The 17,818-nt window shown below is 37.8% G+C and overlaps 1 protein-coding gene across 2 annotated transcripts in view; it reads left to right on the top strand.

The window, feature by feature from the left end:
• The window catches only part of LOC134746775 (Ig-like and fibronectin type-III domain-containing protein 1), a 100,559-nt gene that overhangs the window by 68,514 nt on the left and 14,227 nt on the right, over nt 1–17,818 (top strand). For both annotated transcript variants that reach the window (XM_063681306.1, XM_063681305.1), the window contains exons 11-19: nt 1,703–1,828; nt 2,604–2,784; nt 3,820–3,954; nt 4,519–4,709; nt 6,168–6,309; nt 6,820–6,949; nt 15,662–15,863; nt 16,402–16,507; nt 17,498–17,638. In XM_063681306.1, the coding sequence (XP_063537376.1) occupies nt 1,703–1,828; nt 2,604–2,784; nt 3,820–3,954; nt 4,519–4,709; nt 6,168–6,309; nt 6,820–6,949; nt 15,662–15,863; nt 16,402–16,507; nt 17,498–17,638 (1,354 nt within the window). The remainder of the gene's footprint in view (nt 1–1,702; nt 1,829–2,603; nt 2,785–3,819; nt 3,955–4,518; nt 4,710–6,167; nt 6,310–6,819; nt 6,950–15,661; nt 15,864–16,401; nt 16,508–17,497; nt 17,639–17,818) is intronic.

Raw genomic sequence — 17,818 nt, 5'->3', positions numbered from 1 at the left:
TAGTGTGAAACATTTCCGCACCAAAAACCCCGATGTATAGTCATCACTTGGGTACGACACAGCATGTATTCGTGGTTTTGCGTATTTGTTTTAATTTGATGCATCATGTCGAATTAAACGGTTGCCGAATTGATTACCATTAAAAACTTGGCAACATAAATATAAGATTGAAAGACACTGTAATTTTGAATATAAATATGAAGTAGATGCGATGTGTTATGATTAGATACTGTTTTTTGTGTTCCATGCTTCCATGTAACTTGAAAAATACTTTCCTATTTTCTTATAACGTTACATACTGGCTATAACGAATACTTATTTAGGATTAGATTACGTTACAAACTTTGTAATTAACCATCAATGACATCACCAAGTCATTCTGTAGGATATCCATGGATATTGTCAATAAATTAAGGACCTAGGTACTTAATCTTAATTGTCATTTGAGCTATTACTACCTACTCCGTGTTAGAAGAGCTTCATCGGAAAAAAGTGTTTTTAGGGTTCCGTACACAAAGGGTAACAACGGGACCCTGTTACTAAGACTCCGCTGTCCGTCTGTCCGTCTGTCTGTCACCACGCTGTATCTCATGAACCGTGATAGCTAGACAGTTGAAATTTTCACAGATGATGTATTTCTGTTGCCGCTATAACAACAAATACTAAAAAGTACGGAACCCTCGGTGCGCGAGTACGACTCGCACTTTGCAACTTTTTTTATTCACGTGTTTCACTGGCGGATTATTACAAGATGTTTTTTATTCTGCATAAACGCGCCTTAAGCCTTGCGGAGTATAAGACGCAAACGTAAAGGCGCAGCTTAGGAACGGTGTGGACGCAGTTTAAGGGATGTTTTCAGTATTATCGCTTAATTTATCGGCCCGCCTAACGCTCTTTGCACGTGGAATGCGTATCGTTTAAGAATAAGCCTTAAATCCGATAATCTGAAGGTTTCTGTTGAATATTAATGGTTATTGCTTATCTGTGTGTGTGTGTTATGTTTCAGCCTAATTGCTAAATGATGGCTAACGTTGGTTATCAATAACGTTTTGAACTAACGCCTAATGAGTACAGGAAGGACATAACATGTTTCGCAATATTAACCCTTTTGAGATTGCGATGATAATTTGATATTTTTAGGGTTCCGTACCCAAAGGGTAAAAACGAGACCCTATTACTTAGACTCCGCTGTCTGTCTGTCTGTCCGTCTGTCACAGGCTGTATCTCATGAACCGTGATAGCTAGACAGTTGAAGTTTTCACAGATGATGTATTTATGTTGCCGCTATAACAACAAATACTAAAAACAGAATAAAATAAATATTTAAATGGGGCTCCCATACAACAAACGTAATTTTTTTGCCGTTTTTTGCGTAATGGTACGGAACCCTTCGTACACGAGTCCGACTCGCACTTGGCCGGTTTTTTTTCATTTGATCTTAATTTTGATAATTTACCCTACACACAAAATACAGTCAAATGATTACTTTTGACGCTGTAAGTGCTATAAGTTTAACGTGTCACATACATATGTGTGACTGTCTGTGGCTTTGTAGCTGTTCAATAGATGAACCGATTTAAGTGCAGTTTAATCGAAACTATTTTCTGTCAAAATGGTTCTTAGACAGTTTCAATCTCACTAGATGGCGCTGTTTTCATGTCACAGAAGTTTAAAAATTTCAAAACTTTTTGTTTGTTCCCAGATCCATTCACCGTTCATCCTAGAGGACCTAGAATCGAACTCCGACTACGAGATCTATGTGGAAGCAGTCAATGAACACGGTGTGGGCGATGCGTCCCCACGACTCATATTCAGGACTCAGAGTCAGGTAGGTATACGTTTATGGTACATTTTAGCTTTCTATTGAAATACAGACACTCGATCAATAAATAAGTTGATTGATAAAGAGTCAATCAAAAAGTTGATTACCTGTGTGTTGATTATGATCTGATAAAGTCTTTGAGCAGCGAACGGATGGGTTCAGTAACAAAAAGCCCCAAACAAAATGTACTCAGGAACTAATAAAAATAAATAAAATACAGTTACCGAGATACGAACTAGGCATAAGCATGAAAAATAGGACATACACAAGCAATAATGAAAGCTGCCTCTTCTTTATTTTTATTTTTTATTTAGGCAACAAACAGTCATATACAAAAATGATGTAATAATAAGCAATGTGTTAAGAGACCTTGAGTGCCGTACCTTAATTAAATAATTTCTAATCTAAAGTAGCTAGTGTAGGAGCAGTAAGCGGAAAACAAAGTTATCATTAATTAACAAACTTATCAGTAACTTGAAGTGTATCTATATTCATTCATCCATGTATATGTATGCACGAGCAGGTTGCTTACTCGTAACTCTTCTGTTTTCTACAGAAACGATGGAACATTATCTAAAATTTTGGTTATATCATCAAATTCATCTAAAATCCGTACTATACCTAAGCCGGACTGTACTAAAGCTGTAATCGTTTCACCAACTTTAGGGTTTGTTCACGAACTTAAAGTCAAATTAGAACCCGAATCTGCACGACCCGAATACATTAAGCTATAATTTGTAGTTTTACCTAGTTGTAATTCACTCAAAAACTCCTTTCCAAGGCCCTCGAAGAAGAAGAGGAACAATCGAACTATTACAACGTGACGGCGTGCTGCGAGCGCGTCGCCGTGGCCGGCGTGTGCATGCCGCTCTGCTCCTACGACGCCAAGATGTCCGACCTGAGGGCGCTGGCGCCGCTCTGTGCGCAGGAGTTCCATAAGCTACTACGGTGTGGAGCTGGAGGTATGTGTGCTAGTGGCTCTGTGAGCTGTTGACAACGAAAACCCTGTGGCACCGCCATTTAGATAAAATCTTAATGCTATTGCTAAATCGACAAAAAATTCATATAATTATCGAATTTGCTCACAAATTTCACAGGAATCAGTTGAGAAATGTTACATAACAACCGGATAACTGGACGTTTTTCTTATAGCGTGAAGATTATTAAGGGGTCCACTGTCAGTTCGGAACTGTCAAGTTTTTGTTCTAACCGACAGTCTGATGTCGTCCGGCGGTCTGATAATCAGTGGGCCCCTTTAAATTCACCCAAACTTACACTAAAATTGGTTTTATGAATAAAATAATTATGATGATTATGATTATCATTAAAAAATTAAGATTTCGTAATGTGCCTAATTAATGCATGAATTTATTTTTATTTTTGGATTCATAATTTATATCGTTGGAACACCGGAAATGATAAAAATACTTTTGTAAACCTTAACATTATTTTATTAAATTTTTGAGCGGTTGAAACGCTCATAATTTTTGGCGCGAATTCGACAGAGCGTGATGACGTCACACGTTGGGCGGCCCAACTGACGTTTGCTACTAATGACACTAATCTGTCGAACGCGTGACGTCACGTGGCGTTTCGAGCGTTTCGCTCACTAGCTTTTCGCGGGCAAATTTTTGTACTTTTTATTTATAATTTTAAGTGATTAAATGGTAATTTAAAAACGGAAATGCATTTGTAACATGATATAACGGTAACAAACATCCGAATAAAACATATTTCGTTCAAATATAAACTTTATGCATGAGGCTAATTGAATTGCTTTAAGATACTTTCAATATATTTAAGACACCCACTGGTAGATACCAGTACCTCACAGTATGAGGCTACATCCTAATTAATACCTGTGTGACCTATACCCTTGTTTAGCTACAGTTTTCTAGTCACTAAAGGATAGACGAACATGGCAGAATTGTTCCTGGTTAATTACGAACCTAAATTATTTATAATATCTCCATACTAAAATGTTTTCCCTTGTCCAGGTCGCAATCACGAAGCGTGCTGCGCACGGCGCGGCGTGCCCGCCAACTGCCGCGGCGTCTGTGCCGGGGCTTATACCGGAGGCATAAACACCTGCGTGCCCTATATAGGGAACATCGTGCAGTGCTTCGAAGAAGGTACAATTTTGCATGAGAACATAAGTCGTGGACACAACTCTGAGAGTTGCCAGACTGATGGACGCTGGGGCAGTAAAGATTCCTGAGAGAAGACAATACACTCGAGTATTTAATCTGAAATGGCTGCTAACAAACAGGGTGGTGGCAACGATCAGATTAAAACTGAAGCGAGCTATTTGCTAGATATGAATTAGTAAAGATCTACTATCGTCGTATACTGTATCAATGTGGTTCAGTGAAGGAGACAGACTTAAAATCAGCGCTGCGCACTCAATTTGTAATGAAATGGCTGACGCAGCATATGTTGAGCCCGTTCCTTTTGCCGCGCATGCAATTTTTTTTTATATGTTATATTTTGTAAACTATCAGATTTTTGTTTTTGTGTGGCAATAAATGATTTCTTATATAATATTGTCTTCGGTTACCGCGATAGTTACTCATGAAATAAAACTATGAAAACGGATTATATCGCGTATATTGAATTTATAATACATCCCGACGTTTCGAACTCTTTACAGCGTTCGTGGTCAACGGGTGACTCTGATTTCTTATACTTATCGCCAGGTACCGGCCTCCTACCCGGCCCGCCGCGCGAGGTCCACGCGATCGTGACAACCACTGGCGACAAGGCTACAGGGCTCTTGGATTGGTCCGCGCCTGAAGACGGCGCCAACGCGACATCCTATGTCGTCCACTGGCAACGCGTTGGAAACAACTCTCAACCTTACTACTATAATACTCTGCAGTTGGACAATGTGAGGATCTAAAAAATAAATTAATTTTGTATCAAGCAAGAGAACGATGCTATTAAGCTTAGAAAAAAATTAAAAGTAGTAGTAGTAGTAGTAGTAGTAGTAGTAGTAGTAGTAGTAGTAAACTCTTTATTATACAAATATACATATTAAAAATTACATGGTAAAAGTGGAAAAATTCACTGTCTTGGGTGGGACTGTGTTGGTGGGATCTAGAAAATAGTCTGATATAAAATATTGCACCAAAATAATTTCGATTTTGAACAAGTTTTGGGAACAAATCAAATTATGTTATTAAATATTTTGACTTTTTTTTAGTAGTCACACTACTATATATAAATTAAAATCTGTAATAGATGTCATATATTAAAGAAAAAGTGACGAAGCCCTCCAGTGGTGAAGGCCGGATTGACCACTCTGGCCTTCACCACTCACCACTGGAGGGCTTCATCACTTTTTCTTTAATATATGACATCTATTACAGTTTTTAGTTTCGATTTTGTAGATCACAACCGCCAGAGTTTTAAATCTGTGTTAACTGAATATAGATAAATATTGCACCGTAAGAAAAGGCCACACACACAACAATACGTAGTAGGACTGAGTGACTGCTATAGTTACTACTAAGGCAGAAAGGAACAAGCCAATATTTAGAAGTCTTATTGTTAAAAGTGGCCAATACTATGTAGTGGCCAGTAACTGCAGCAACCTAAGATAGAGTATAGGTATAGGCAAGAAACTGTCAACGCCATTTTTAAATTAGTATTCTAACCTGTTGTATCCTTTATAATGTGTGTGTATAATATTGATTCATCCGTTCCATTAGCCTTATTTTAAATAATAATGACGTTATTAATAAACGTCAAGTATAGCCCTTGATAATCGTTTGTCTCTATCTGTCATTTTGACATATGTGTTTGTAGGAAAGGGACAGAATTTAATAGAGGATTGGTGAGTTTTATGAACAGGGGGGGTAAGACCTCCAATGACTTATCTCTTAATTAAATACGTTACGAAATCTGTACCTTTCAAGGGCCTGACACTCTTTGACAGAGAAAGATAGTCTTATTGCGATTCCTACAAGAGGAAAGAGATAATAGTGCCATGCTTTGTCTTTATCACCGACCGGGCATTTTTTCATGGTCGGGTTATGGCATCATAGCAAGGAGGCTATGGCGAAATACCGAAATTTTCAAGAGTGAAAGAGAAAAGACATTGGACATGCAAACCGGATAAATTTTCTCTCTCTTACCCCCGGTCGCTTGGTTGCGCGTCTATAACTACTTGTATATACTTTGTCTAATATGTACCTCAAGGGACTGTCTCATTTCGGGCGTAGACGGAGAGAATCATACTGTCTTTGTCTTGCACTGGTGCTGGCGCCCAGAAGAAGGGGATGAGTGTAGTTTTTTTGTTCTTATTTACTGACAAGCTTTGCTTGACCAACTATATTTCTTGCAGCAAATCAACACAACAGACAGCATGGCCAACATTGAAAACCTAGAAGTGAACGCGACGTACCATCTTTTTGTAGTGGCCGTCAACGAACACGGCACCTCCCTACCCAGCAGTATGCTTCTGATCAACATCACATCTAACACGCGTAAGTACCTACCACCGTTTCCTCTTTCTCTCTCTCATTCTCACACAGAGGTCTATCTCTCTCTCATCTGAGTGTTTATCCTGATTGCGACTTTTTCTCCTCCATAATATACGAGGTGGCAAAAAAATAAGTGCATTCCCGTTGCCAGGCAGGTTTTGGGATTATACTGAGCAACGTTTACTATGGGACAAAACACTAAATCGTGAAAAATAATTTGGCTGTTTCATACATTTTGGCTGGTCCTTTTTCTATGGGAGGGTATTTTTTTTGCGATTTCGTGGTTGGTCCCATATTAAAAGTATACAAGTCATACTAAAACATATTTATAACCGGGTCTATCGCGAATTTATTTTGTTACCTTTATTTCCGAAGTTTCGACGCAGGTTTCACTGGTCGTGGTCGCGGATAACCGCGCGCTTCGCGTTAAATATGTTTTAATACGAGTAGTATGTGTTCAAAACGCGAAAGTTTTAAATGTTATAATAACATATTATTTCTTCATTTCCACAGAGGAACAAAGTGTGTCCGGCATACCCTCGCCCCCGCACTCGCTATCAGTGTCGTCACACTCGGCAACCTGGTTGACGCTCACGTGGCAACCGCCACAGTTCTCGCATCCCGATGAAAAGATCTCCTACACGTAAGTTAAACTAATTATTTAGATACTCTTTAGAATACACTTGATCCAATTTTTCTACAAATTTATCTTAGAAAAGAAAGAGTTTATGGAAAGTCTTAATTAAAGCGTTACCATTGTAAATTTATCCCCTCGCCCCCACACGCTATCTATGTCTTCACACTCGGCAACCTGGTTGACGCTCACGTCACCTAAGTTACCCAATGATTTGCTCTTCAAAGTCCTTAACTTTGTTGAAATGCCTCTTAGCAAAGAGTTTGGGAAAGTCTTATTTAAAGTTTAACCACTTTAAATTCCCTCGCCCTACACTCGCTAGAATCGGACCAAGCTAACTCTGCATGTTATTTGCAATGAAAAAGTCTGGCAATGACATCGTTGACATCAAAGCCTGTTGCGGATTAAATCATTTGTAAGTATGTGACGAAGCCTGTAAGTAGCTGATTTGTTTTTATGTCCACTTGACGAAGCCTTGACGAGCAAATATTAGAGCAATGTAGGCACATTTCACGGTAATTTTAAACCAACGCGTTAGAAATCAATATAACTAGTTCGACGATAACATTTCTCCATATAAGCAATACACATTTTTGAAACTGAAATATCCCGATTTATTATCCTTGATACTATAATACTTTTAGACACGGAAAACTTCAAGATGTCCTTTTTACTTGTTAGAGTAATTTTCTTCAGCGTTCGTGTTTCTGGTCTCAAAATAAAAATCTTAGTGTACCGTCACGTAGGCAACGTACGACATTAAATTAAATTTTAAATGACATCGTCAATATCATATCATATCATTTATTCCATTGTAATCATGTTCATTTGTACATTCTGGTCTTACATGTTGGTCAAGTAAGTACATGATACCCTGCTAGGGTGTACAATATTGGATCTTAAACTATTTATTTTAAACTTATACCTAATTTTAATTTCTTATATAAACTTTTAAATAAAATAAAATTAAATGTCAAAAAAAAAAGGTAAAAACGGTATTCTTTTATCCTTTCGAATCGGCTCTGGCTACGACTGAGACTGGCCAATGTAAGTATTATTTTAACATAACGAAGTCTTCGAATTGATATTTCAGCGTCGCCTTATACTCGGAATACATATCATTACTTATTCTGTTGGCGTGTGGGTCTGAGTTGAGGTGATGGTGGCTTATTTCATTATGAGGTTAAGCAGTGTCAACAACTTTTGGAGAAAAAAGACTCAAATATAGGATCTAAATATGACTCTCGATTAAAAAAAATTGAGACATTTTTTTCTGTGCGTACCAATTTAGTTTTTAACTAGAGACTGATGATCCCATAGACAAACTCATTGTTGAGTTTTGTGGGACTATGATTTTTTAAACTATTATATCAACCTACTCGTACTAATTACAGACCTAGATATACCTTATCCTATTGTAAGTACAAAGTTTCAGAGCAATCTAGCTAGTCGTTTTAAAATGAGAGCATAACTACGTTTGTATGGAGAACCGAGCTTGCCCGGGACTCTTAAGGTAAAACCTTGAAATTTGAAACATATTTATATTCATTATTATTTATCTCCACGGGACTTAATCGCGTAAAATAGTTTTCTCCGACGTTTCGAGGACGGCGTATATTTATATTATTCAAACTTTGTACACCTCTAATAAAAAAGGATTATCTGATATTTAACTAAGAGGGTGGAAAATGGATTTAACGACTTAAGAATTTTAATATTTATTAAATATTCTCAAGACAGGCAAAATCCACAACGCAGGCTTCATCAATGCAATCTAGCAAAAAAACGAAAAAACGTATAAATAAGCATATATAAGGTACATCCACAACAGGGCCGTGTTGCACAATAAACTACAACTAATATTACAAGCGGAACTCCTTTTCTAATTCCACTTATTAGAAAAGGAGTTCCGCTTGTAAGTAATATTAGTTGTAGCTTATTATGCAACACGGCCCAGGTTTCGGCAAATTCTTGCCTATAGTTATTAATCTTCACCAAAACATAAAAACAAATACAATATTGCATCCCACTCTGTTATTTAACTGATATTTTAACTACTTCTACGTGGACGAACTCTAAGTGTAAATAAGTATATAAGTGGCAAGGCCGGGTCTCTATTGTTGCCCATAAAGTTTTAAGTCATAATGTATTGTTTGTCCGCATTGTCGTTAGTCATAATTTGGTTTTTCTCAGAAACGCGTAACTTTTCAGGTTTGCCATAACCTAACCTAACCTATCTATAGGATAACCTTACGAAAATCCTGAAAAGTTAACGGTTTCAGAATTATGACTCATGATAATCTAACAATCATTACATTATGACTTTCAATAATTATTTATTTATTTTATTTTATTTTATTTATTAGGAAAACTTACAGCTGAAGTAACACGTTAGGTAATAACATAGAAGCAGTGAGCCAATTACAAGTTTCCACAGATAGAAACTGCGTAAAGTGCATGGTGTGCGAAATTACAACTAATAATACTTACTAACTTATAAATATACTTTACTTATCTTACTAGAGAGGGAAAATTGGTTTAAACAGTTAACAAGAAGAACAAAAGAGAGAAAAAAGAACAAGATAGCGATACAATGTTGAGTTAACACTTTTTCCACTGTTAACACTTAACAGTGGGAAAAGTCCTGAGTCATTAGCTTACGTATCGAACCAAAGCTATCGCAGAACAGATCGATGAGATCATGATGTTTGCAAAGCTGATTGAAAGACTTACCAGCTCTTAGAAGGAAGGAGTTTTTCCTGTAATTAGTATGAACGGAGGGAATATGGATGGTGGAATTATGTCAAACAAAGGGACCCCGGCGAGACCTACAGTAATAAATGAGTAATAATACTCGTAGTTTGAAGCGAAGTACGATTCAGAAAATGCTCAGCGGCGCGGATAACGAAACTAACTGAATTTGAAACTTTAAAATTTGTAGTGGTTTTGCATGTAGCACTTTAGAATGAGGGGCTTGAGTTATTTAGTAGCGCTTGTAATAGAAAGAGCCGCTACATCATGAACTGGTTGACCAATTTTATTTTAGCTGATTGCTTATGGAATGATATTTGAAACTATTTGATAGAAATAGTAGTTACCGTAAAATTTGCCTACTTTTCGCTCCACTTGGTAATTGTGCAAGTATTACAACATGATAATTGTGATGATTTACTTTAAATCGACATAAATATCAACATAGGTACCTACAAACTGAACGTAAAGCCTGACAAGTAATATATGATCATTGTCAAGGGGGCGCTGTTCAGTGTTCATTCTCATGTATATGGTGACAGTTCATATAGTATGAAACAATTTGTCCCAGTGAAATTCTGCAACATGGCGCGTGATCATATATTTCTGGCGTGGTAGCACGGTACGCTTATCACCATGCCTGTCACGTTCTAACAAGTATGTGAGTGCGAAAGTGACGGACTTAGTGATAGGGGAACCATGCTGCGCGGGCTGGTCAGGCTTTACGTACATATTAAAGAAAAAAAAAATGATCAATATTTTACCGCGATATAATAATTTTTATAATAGCGAATTTCTTTTTTTTTACCGACATGAAAACTTAACAGATTAGCTGCGCGTTTAGTACTACATCTTACGCTAAAGACTAAACATTAGTTTTCCCGAATATTTTGAGATGTGTAGCGAAAATGTGTCGCAATGAGCGCTGAAGGGGTTAACCCTTAGAAATTTAATTTTGGAAAATTAATGCGTTTTTACATGAACGACAAGGCAAGCGCTGCTGGTGCCCTAGCGGTAAGAGCGTGCGACTTTAAATCCGGAGGTTGCGGGTTCAAACCCCGGCTCGTATACCAATGAGTTTTTCGGAACTTATGTACGAAATATCATTTTATATTTACCAGTTTCTTTTCGGTAAAGGAAAACATCGCGAGGAAACCGGACTAATCCCAACAAGGCCTAGTTTTCCCTCTGGGTTGGAAGGTCAGATGGCAGTCGCTTTCGTAAAAACTAGTGCCTACGCCAATTCTTGGGATTAGTTACCAAGCGGACCCCAGGCTCCCATGAGCCGTGGCAAAATGCCGGGACAACGCGAGGAAGATGAAGATGATGTAAACTTAACGGATTAGATGCGCGTTTAGTACTACATAATATATCTAACGCTTAAGGCTAAAGATTAGTTTTCCCGAATATTTTGATCCCGAAAAACTGTCGCAATGAGCGCTGAAGGGGTTAACCCTTAGAAATTTAATTTTGGAAAATCAATGCGTTTTTACATGAACGACAAGGCAAGCGCTGGTGGTGCCCTAGCGGTCAGAGCGTGCGACTTTAAATCCGGAGGTTGCGGGTTCAAACCCCGGCTCGTACCAATGAGTTTCTCGGCACTTATTTACGAAATATCATTTGGTAAATACCAATTGCTTTTCGGTGAAAGAAAACATCGCGAGGAAACCGGACTAATCCCAGTAAGGCCTAGTTTCCCCTCTGGGTTAGAAGGTCATATAATGGCAGTCGCTTTCGTAAAAACTAGCACTGGCTACGTCAATGCTTGAGATTAGTTGTCAAGCGGACCCCAGGCCAGATGGAATGGATGGATGGATGGAAGGTCAGATGGCAGTCGCTTTCGTAAAAACTAGTGCCTACGCCAATTCTTGGGATTAGTTGCCAAGCGGACCCCAGGCTCCCATGAGCCGTGGCAAAATGCCGGGATAACGCAAGGAAGAAGAAGAATGCGTTTTTACATCATTCAGACCTAATATGTTCATCTAATTTTTGTAATAAAGTTTCTATATCAAATACGACCAATACGATTCATCATCACTTAGAATTACATTGCGTCTTCAAAATCACAAAACACTTAGGGCCATTTGTTAGATACCATACCCGGGGTTAACCGGTTAAACCTTTTTTTTCTTTTTTTTTGTCGCACTGGTAAATACATTTACGTAAGGATTTACCATATGGTTACCAGTACAATTTGAAACAAGCTTAACGGTTTAACCGGTTAACGCCGGCTTAGTGGGATGGTGCAAGCGCCGCTTACGAAACTTACTATTTAACATTCGTGTTAAATATTTAACTGCAGTCTACCGGAGCAGCCGAATTTCAAATGTAGCCAAGTTAAATAAAACAATTGCGAACTGGAAACTTCGCAGACTACCAAACACGGTGCAAATACGGCCGTGTACAGACTATAGACGAGGAGCTGGTACCGGGAAATGGATAACTATAAAAAACTAGATTATTTAATATTTGACGGCCCTTAGCCTAGTCGGTAGTGACCCGGCCTATGTAGCAGGAGGTCCCGGGTTCGAATCATGACTTATGTTTTCTTCTTGTATATAAGTATGCATAGGTACATAACTATAAATATATATCTTTGTCTAGTACCCACAATATTAACACAACACTAAAGTGTTATAAGCCTATAGGCTTATTGAAATTACTGTGGGACTAGATCGATGTGTGTAGAATTGTCTGATAATATTTATTCATTTTATTTATCCGAGTATGGCAGCAGTTAATCGGCGGAGGTCAAAGTGACAGACCAGCTAAATTTTCATTTGGAAAAAGGGAATGCCAAATGAAGTGTAACGTGCCGAAGTTATCGTATTTATAGAGGGCAGATCCTATGTTTTATGATTATAATAAACAACATTACGCATTTTAATAACAAAACTTCCGTGAGACACAGACATATTAAACATATTAATAACGGGTCACTTACGTATTTTAAGTCCGCACCGCAACCACCGTCGACGCAAGCTCCTGATGACGCTCCTCGGTACGGAATACGGAGTGAAACATGTCGAGCGTTTTTGACTTAAAATACGTGAATGACCCGTTATATGTCATATTACGCATTACGCATTATTACGGAAACAAAAATCACGTGCGACGTTCATGAATAACGTTAGACGTCACTCGTGCACTTTCGTTTTTCTACAACAGAAACACTTGGTAAACTCTAAAACTTGCATCCTTAAAGGGGTCTGCATTTTCTATCCTACATACTGATGAAAAGCTGCCAAGCACATGAATTTAGTTTAATAGCAAACTAATTGCCTGCTTTTGTCGCTCTCAAAATCATGGACCGGGAGCCCGTTCATCCATACTATAATATTATAAATGCGAAAGTCTGTCTGTCTGTCTGTCTGTCTGTGTGTTCCCTCTTCACGCTTAAACCGGTGAACCGATTTAGATGGAATTTGGCATAGAGATAGGTTGAGTCCCTGAGAAGGACATAGGATAGTTTTTATCCCGAAAATCATCCCTTAAGAAAGTAAAAAGCGGGGTGGAATTAAGATAATTAATGAAGTGCCTGCTAATTTGTGTGCATAATATGCTCTTTAGATTGCTATGAAAAATTTTCCAGGCGCTATTCTTACTCTAGCTGCGGTTACTAAGTCCACGCAGACGAAGTCGCGGGCAAAAGCTAGTATTTTATAAAAAAAGCCTTAAAGCTAGTTTTTTTTAGTATTTTAGTATTTTATAGTTTTGATACTTTGACAGTCGTCTTGGTAGTTGGCGCTCATCTCACCCACAACTTTCACTTTATTTTACAAAACAATCAGCGTGAACCACCTTAAAAATAGTATTAAAATCAGTTCAAAGCACTAACGAATTGTGAAATCTAAATCTGGCTCCGGGGCTACCTCCTCGCCTACGATATTTGCCCACGGACCGTGGGCCACGGTTCATATTCAATGTCCTAGGTACTAAAGTTAGCCTCCCTATTCTAGCTTCTGCATGTAATTAAACTTTGAATGTAACAAGGTTATGTATTGTATTTGACTTGGCTTTATGCCGTACAGACAGACAAAGTAAGATTTTGTACTGATTTAGTCAAGAGGAGTCAGAACTAACAAAAGAAAATTATTCTGCGAAAACGCTTATTTACGTAATTTATTTATCAATTTGCGTAAAAAATGGAAATATTTTTTTTTGTAAGATTACCAGGGTCGATACCTCCAAATTACTTACTTTAAATAGGTATCTACAGTAATCGAATTTAAACTGTTGTGAGACATACTACCATTAAATCATTTTACGGTTTTTTCATCTACAGTTCATGTACTCATGTACAGTACAGGTCAGTGGAGACTAAAGTCATTTCTAAAAAAGATTCATTAATTTTACAACAATTCTTAAGTTAAACATATTAATAACGGGTCACTCACGTATTTTAAGTCGAAAAACGATCGACATGTTTCACTCCGTACCGAGGAGGGTTTTTTGACTTAAAATACGTGAGTGACCCGTTATTAATATGTTTATATGTCTGTGTCTCACGGAGGTTTTGTCATTAAAATTCTTAAGTTGATTTTTACATAAGTAAGTAGGTAGGTATATACATACTTTCATAGTACATACACGATGCCGGGTACAGAGTACTGTTGGTTTAAATTAAATGACTGTGGTTTAAATATCGTCAGGTGACAACCAAAAACTTACTAGTTACAAAAAAATATTAAACAATAATCGACCTTATTTTGGTACTAATATGGTTCACTATGGCTATGAACTTGTGGTGGTAATAAGTCTAATTAGCGAGTTTTGGTTGTCACTAGGGAATGCAAAACCGAATTTTAATTGTATGGAAAAATCGGTTAATAACCGAATATTCACTAAATTTTCATACAAATAAAAACCGGTTTTGCATTCCCTAGTTGTCACCTGACAATGAAGAAAATCTTTAAATATAGTTAATTTTCATAAATATGTTTAAGTTAGAGCATCAAACTTGATGGATAGATCCTTAGTATGATTCGAAAAGTAATCCTTAGTGATTCGAGTTTATGTATCCAATATTCTACTAATACTCAGTGCGACGTCCTGTTTGGTGTTAGACACTGATTGTATTGTAATATTATCCTCCAATCCTTTTGCCTTACGATTGAATAACACTTCAAAAAAGATTCAAGATTCGTAAAATTCGAGTTTATAGACTCGAGACTTGACTACTCGTGTTTTTACCAACTCTATGCATTAGCTACGCTCGTGGCTGTTCCCGTGAGGGTCCAACGCTTATACCTCAGGGTACCGCAAATGTAGTTAGGTTACCTTAATTAGAACGAGATGCAATCTTGTGTGACCTCTATTTCCCGGTTTAGGTAGGAACGGAAACTTCGAACACAATTAATAGAGCTAAATTCGGCTAAATTTAGGGGTAACATAAATTTTGATATCGCGGTTAATAGCACATCTATTATTATGATGTCTAGAAACCGCCGCCAACGCGCAGCACCCTCTTGAAGTTAGTTTGATTCATGTCATGAAACAATGTTGTTCCCTAATGCCTCAACTATGATCCAAAATTATCTCATATAGATCTCGTTTAGGTGGTACTATAATTTGAATGCAATAGTTCTTTGGTTAATTATTTCTACAAATGGAAGTTTAAACTCAGACGGTCAACTAAAATATTAGTTACATATACAAAATTACGTCTTCAACACAAGTTCAAGACGTAATTTTAACTATTGTCAACAATGACCATCGTTCTATTCTGGACTATTTATGATGTATTTATGGTACCATCACCTTCGCAATACTAGCTGCATAAAAAAGTTGATTCCATCTGCATCCAAGGGGGGGCGCCAAAATGGGCAAAAGGCAGCAGCAAGGAAACTTTTGTCAGTCGTCAGGGGGCGCAAATTTGGTGACTGCCCCGGGAGCCATATCCTCTAGCTACGCCCCAGCTTACCGGTGACTCACATTGTAACACAAAATAACACTTTACCTTTTTTGCAGACTGTACTACAAGTCACCAACACAACTAGGCCAAGGCAACGTGACCATGATCAACACAACTGTGCCTGGTCATACCCTGGAGAAACTGACCCCGAACACACAGTACGTGTGCTGGGTGAAAGCTCACGCCGCTGCCGGGGATTCACTGCCTTCGGAGACGCTTCTGGCCTGGACTGATCCTGCTTATCCAGCGTATGTCGAGGTAAGGAATACAAACTTTTCCGCATTGTATTACTTTGAAGCTATGCTAGGGATTCTGATTGACATAATTTTGTGCTGGACATTGAACTAAGCCAAGTTAACTGATCGCAAAGACTGGAACGTCCCGGTACCTACTAATATTATAAACTACCTACATTGGTCTAATGCTCAGTAAATGGGTTCAGCATACAAACCACTGCTTCCAGTAATGAATGAATGAATGACAGTTCTCTATATAAACTATAAAACTAGCTGCATACTACATGTTATCAGTATAAGGCCACATACAGGATATTTAACTATTGTCATTTTACACTGCGCTCACCACAGCAGATAGCGTTGTCAGCAATGGATGGGTCCACCTCGAGTTAAAATCCTCAAGACAGTTTTTACTACTTACTTCAAAAGATGATCCCGCAACTTTCTAGAGCAGTAATTTTCTTCATAACTCAAAATTAACAACTACGAGTTAGCCATGGCCAGCGCCGATACCAATTGCCAAAGCAAGGCAATTTAGCAGATGTTTTTCTTCCATATAGCCCCCGACTGTGAACCCCGTGAATCTGGTGGTGGAAGGCTCCAGCATGACCATCCTCTGCATCGCCATGGGGACACCTACGCCTACCATCTCACTGTACATTTCTGGTAAGTGAAAAACTCCTACTTACTATAGTTCGTTTTTTTGTATTAGAAAGAAGCAACGATCTTGACGTGTATTTTTATTAAAAATCACTTTTGAAAAATAAGTCACAACAAATATGTTGCAATTATAAATCATATACGATCTTTTACATTATTTTGCTTTCATTAGTAATATAAAGGAATTTTTTAAAAGTTTTTTTCAATATTTTTCAATAAAAAGACACGTTAAGATTGTTTACCCTTTTTCTAATGCTAAAAAACGAACTATAGTGTTAATATCCTGTAGCCACCAAAATAAGAAGCAGATAAAATGGCTTTCAATATAGAGGATAGTGGACTGCTTCTCCATACAAACGTAGTCCCCATTTTCCTCCCTGGATTTTTCCTTGATATTATGAAATATATTTTTACAAAACATAGATTTCGTTTGTCTTTTTTTATTATAAAAGTTAGGAGTGAAAAACAAATTCTATTCATTTTTTTAAAAGCTCGTAATTCTTGTAATAATTAAGAAATCTAAAAAAAATCTCAAATTATGTAAAACTATTTTCTTCTTCTTCTTGGTCCTGGCTTTTTATCCCATTTTACTTGGGGTCAGCCCTCCTAGTATTTTTGCGCCACATCACACGGTTGTGGGTTGTCTCCGGTACTGCATTTATAGCTTTCAGGTCGTTTTGAATGGTTTTAAATGGAATGTAAAACTATTTTCTATGCTGTGAATATCCTGAGATGAAAAGGGGGACTACATTTGTATGGAGAAGCGATCACGTGAGTTCGTCCCCTTTCATCGTGACATTATTTCAGCAAAATCTAAACCGCATTCTGCTTTAGTGGATTATGCTTTGTTGAGGGCTAAAGGTTTTAGCAGACTTTTACATAATTTAACATGCACCTTTCTCTATCGATAAAAAAATGTACACAACTCAGACATCAGTGGCAAAAGTAAAAATACGTACTACATTCTTCTATTTTACAAATTCCATTTTTATTTAGGTCACCTGATCCGCCAAGTGGAGACCAGACACATGGTGACAGTAATACACAACGTCACCCGTGACATGGACCAGATCTCGTGTTATGCTGATAACGGCTATGGCACACCTATGCAGGCCTCAAGGAAGATCAATATTTCGCGTAAGTCCTTATATCCAATGTAAACGCAGCTACAAAATTAATGAAGTTGTTTATGAGTTCATCATTTCCGCTCGTGGTACATGAAATGGGGCCATTTTGATCCTAATAATTTGATCCTCTCAAAAACGCCAGCCTACCTAGTAAGGTCGATTCACAAGAGCTGGCACGAATGGAATGAAC

The sequence above is a fragment of the Cydia strobilella genome, chromosome 13, assembly GCF_947568885.1.
Source record: "Cydia strobilella chromosome 13, ilCydStro3.1, whole genome shotgun sequence".
Taxonomy (NCBI): domain Eukaryota; kingdom Metazoa; phylum Arthropoda; class Insecta; order Lepidoptera; family Tortricidae; genus Cydia; species Cydia strobilella.
Note: the sequence above shows the minus strand (reverse complement) of the source record. Positions and strands in the feature narration are given on the sequence as shown.